This window comes from Sinocyclocheilus grahami, unplaced genomic scaffold (genome assembly GCF_001515645.1).
Source record: "Sinocyclocheilus grahami isolate Dianchi unplaced genomic scaffold, SAMN03320097.WGS_v1.1 scaffold1295.1, whole genome shotgun sequence".
In the NCBI taxonomy this organism is placed as follows: domain Eukaryota; kingdom Metazoa; phylum Chordata; class Actinopteri; order Cypriniformes; family Cyprinidae; genus Sinocyclocheilus; species Sinocyclocheilus grahami.
The window spans coordinates 212,943-216,512 of NW_015506474.1; the positions used below are offsets into that span (position 1 = coordinate 212,943).

The 3,570-nt window shown below is 42.3% G+C and overlaps 1 protein-coding gene across 1 annotated transcript; it reads right to left on the reverse strand.

The window, feature by feature from the left end:
* LOC107568947 (urotensin-2 receptor-like) lies at window positions 1–1,138 on the reverse strand. Its single transcript, XM_016254947.1, has one exon. It carries the CDS (start codon window positions 1,081–1,083, stop codon window positions 1–3), a length of 1,083 nt encoding a protein of 360 aa, XP_016110433.1. The 5' UTR covers window positions 1,084–1,138.
* Window positions 1,139–3,570: the final 2,432 nt, after the last annotated feature.

The following is a 3,570-nucleotide window of genomic DNA, read 5'->3' on the forward strand; positions in this document are numbered from 1 at the left end:
TCACTGCATCACCTTTAGCTGCGCCATGGCAAGCGTCTCAGAGTTGAACTCAATCTGATTACTGGATGACGCAGACTTCCCCAAAGAGTACAAGCTCGGTGGGCGCTTTTTAAACGAAGACGTGTAGCGGTAAAAACTCTTGTGGCGGTTTTTAAGATACTCCCGATAATTCTTGGTCAGGAGTGTGTACAGAAACGGGTTGATGCAGCTGTTGCTGTAGGTCAGACTCGCCACGAGGTAATTGATGCTCGTGTGCGTGTGTGAGGCGAGACTGAAGGGCTTGTGGTACAAGGGCACAAGTTGCCATATCCAAAAAGGCAGAAAGCACGCCCAGAACACGAGCACAATGGTGAAAATCATTATTAAAACTTTCTGTTTTGGCGAGCGTTTGCTGCCTTTATTAATAGCTGATGTTTTTTGAGACTCTAGGTACGTCCTGGCTAGTTTTGTGTACAAGTAACCAATGGCAAGCCCTGGCGCCATTATGCTCGTGCAGAACAGGACAGTCAGGTACAATTTATACGCCTGGGGTGCCCAGGTGGGCGCGCACATCCTTTTCACCCCTCCATCTGCTGTTGTTTTAGTAGTCTGGTTAACCATGACCATCATGGGGAGAGTTAGTACGAGGGACAAAATCCAAATTCCCCACGCCATGGCTTTTCGGTAGCTCTTGGAGCGTTTCACAGTATCCAGCGGTTTAGTCACTGCCAGGTAGCGCTCCATGCACATCACTGTCAGAGTAAAGATACTCGCGTGCATAGTTAACAGGTCCAGACTCAACAGTATCCTGCAGCCCACATCCCCGAAGTACCAGTCCTTCAGAAAGTACGTGCACACCACGAAAGGAATCGTGGAGAGGTAAAGAAGATCCGCGAGCGCCAGGTTGATGATGGAGATGTACATAGAAGTGGCGAAGCGTATGGAATGACACATGATTACCAGCGTGTAGACGTTTCCCGAAACTCCAACGATGTAAACCACCGACAGCAGCGTCCCGAAAGTCGATGTTATCACTAGCTCGTCCACCGAACCGGAGTTGCTACGGGACGGACCGCTGACACTGCCAGACTTGTTGTAATTCATTGCGCTCGCGGTGAATGTGGAGCTCTGCACGGGAACTTTAAGCCAGGTGCGCCAGACCCCATATACTGTTTGGATGTTTGACTGATGTGTCTGAGCGCACTCGCCGGTGTCCGCAGCTCCTGACGTCAAACCGATGCTCCGCATTTGCCTTTTCGCCCCTAAATGTGTTTGGAGAAAGTTTAGAGAGAAAGGACTTGCATTCTATTGACAGTTTTTGTTAATGTATTTTTACTATTACATATTTAATGGAACAAACATCTGTTAAAAATGTATGCATAATTGTCACAAAATAAAACTGCAAAAGCCACATTTGTCTCATTTTATTCACTCAGTTAAGGTTATGAATTCGCATTTTACGCACAGACACGTTTTGAAAGTATTATTGTTATTATTATTTTAAGGATACCTTCTCGAAATTGTTATTCTTGTGTGAAATATTGGCTATTTATGAATATTTTTCGCCTCTGCTTTGGCGCGTGGCAAATGACGTTAACCCCACACAGTGCGCTTGACCTTGGGTTATTCCCACAGATCTGCACCATTCTCATAAACCTTTCCTGTGAAATTCAGGGCTGCAGAATAAAAATGACTAGAGAGCTGTTGTTTGCTTAAATAAAATATGTATGAGATAAATTACTGCTTCACTCCAAACCACCCCAAACAGATCATAAGTGCGCAGTTTACAGTGGGGAAAAAAAAAGTATTTAGTCAGCCACCAATTGTGCAAGTTCTCCCACTTAAAAAGATGAGAGAGGCCTGTAATTTTCATCATAGGTATACCTCAACTATGAGAGACAAAATGAGAAAAGAAAATCCAGAAAATCACATTGTAGGATTTTTAAAGAATTTATTTGCAAATTATGGTGGAAAATAAGTATTTGGTCAATAACAAAATTTCATCTCAATACTTTGTTATATACCCTTTGTTGGCAATGACAGAGGTCAAACATTTTCTGTAAGTCTTCACAAGGTTTTCACACACTGTTGCTGGTAATTTGGACCATTCCTCCATGCAGATCTCCTCTAGAGCAGTAATGTTTGGGGGCTGTCGCTGGGCAACACGGATTTTCAACTCCCGCCAAAGATTTTCTATGGGGTTGAGAGCTGGAGACTGGCTAGGCCCCTCCAGGACCTTGAAATGCTTCTTACAAAGCCACTCCTTCGTTGCCCGGGCGGTGTGTTTGGGATCATTGTCATGCTGAAAGACCCAGCCACGTTTCATCTTCAATGCCCTTGCTGATGGAAGGAGGTTTTCACTCAAAATCTCACGATACATGGCCCCATTCATTCTTTCGTTTACACGGATCAGTCATCCTGGTCCCTTTACAGAAAAACAGCCCCAAAGCATGATGTTTCCACCCCCATGCTGCACAGTAGGTATGGTGTTCTTTGGATGCAACTCAGCATTCTTTCTCCTCCAAACACGACAAGTTGAGTTTTTACCAAAAAGTTCTATTTTGGTTTCATCTGACCATATGACATTCTCCCAATCCTCTTCTGGATCATCCAAATGCTCTCTAGCAAACTTCAGACGGGCCTGGACATGGACAATTTTCAACAAAACAATTTTGTTTCTGGTGTCCTTTGACAGCTCTTTGGTCTTGGCCATGGTGGAGTTTGGAGTGTGACTGTTTGAGGTTGTGGACAGGTGTCTTTTATACTGATAACAAGTTCAAACAGATGCCATTAATACAGGTAACGAGTGGAGGACAGAGGAGCCTCTTAAAGAAGAAGTTACAGGTCTGTGAGAGCCAGAAATCTTGCTTGTTTGTAGGTGACCAAATACTTATTTTACCGAGGAATTTACCAATTAATTCTTTAAAAATCCTACAATGTGATTTTCTGGATTTTTTTTCTCTCATTTTGTCTCTCATAGTTGAGGTATACCTATGATGAAAATTACAGGCCTCTCTCATCTTTTTAAGTGGGAGAACTTGCACAATTGGTGGCTGACTAAATACTTTTTTGCCCCACTGTATATGCTACATTTTAACAGTCACTGAAGTCACTTTAGCTATATAAACTAAGATTTTTTTTCTAGTTGTATTTAGCTAAAGTAAATGTGTTCCAATTTTATGTTGTCACACTATATTAATCTCATGTGTATCTGTGCTATTTAACCCTCTGGTGCTCTTCCGTCACTTTTTACAGAAAAAGAAAATTCTGTTTTGAATTTTTTAAAATCACAGCTTCATCGGAATGGTTCGAAACTTGGTGACTTTTATGACATTTGGAATGTGAACACACAAAAAACGAGGGCTTGATTCCAGCAGGCTAAGTGGTCATAAAAAAAATAGTCACACTTGTGGTCTTAGGTCAAAAATGACAGACCATAGGAAATTAATGGGAAATTGACAAAAAAAATGTATGTGCGCAATCTACAAATCTGCCACAATGGAGAATAAAAGTACACAGCAATGATGGGGTGAAACTCTAAAACATCAAGAGTGCAAAACCAACACATCCATCCATTCACACACACACACA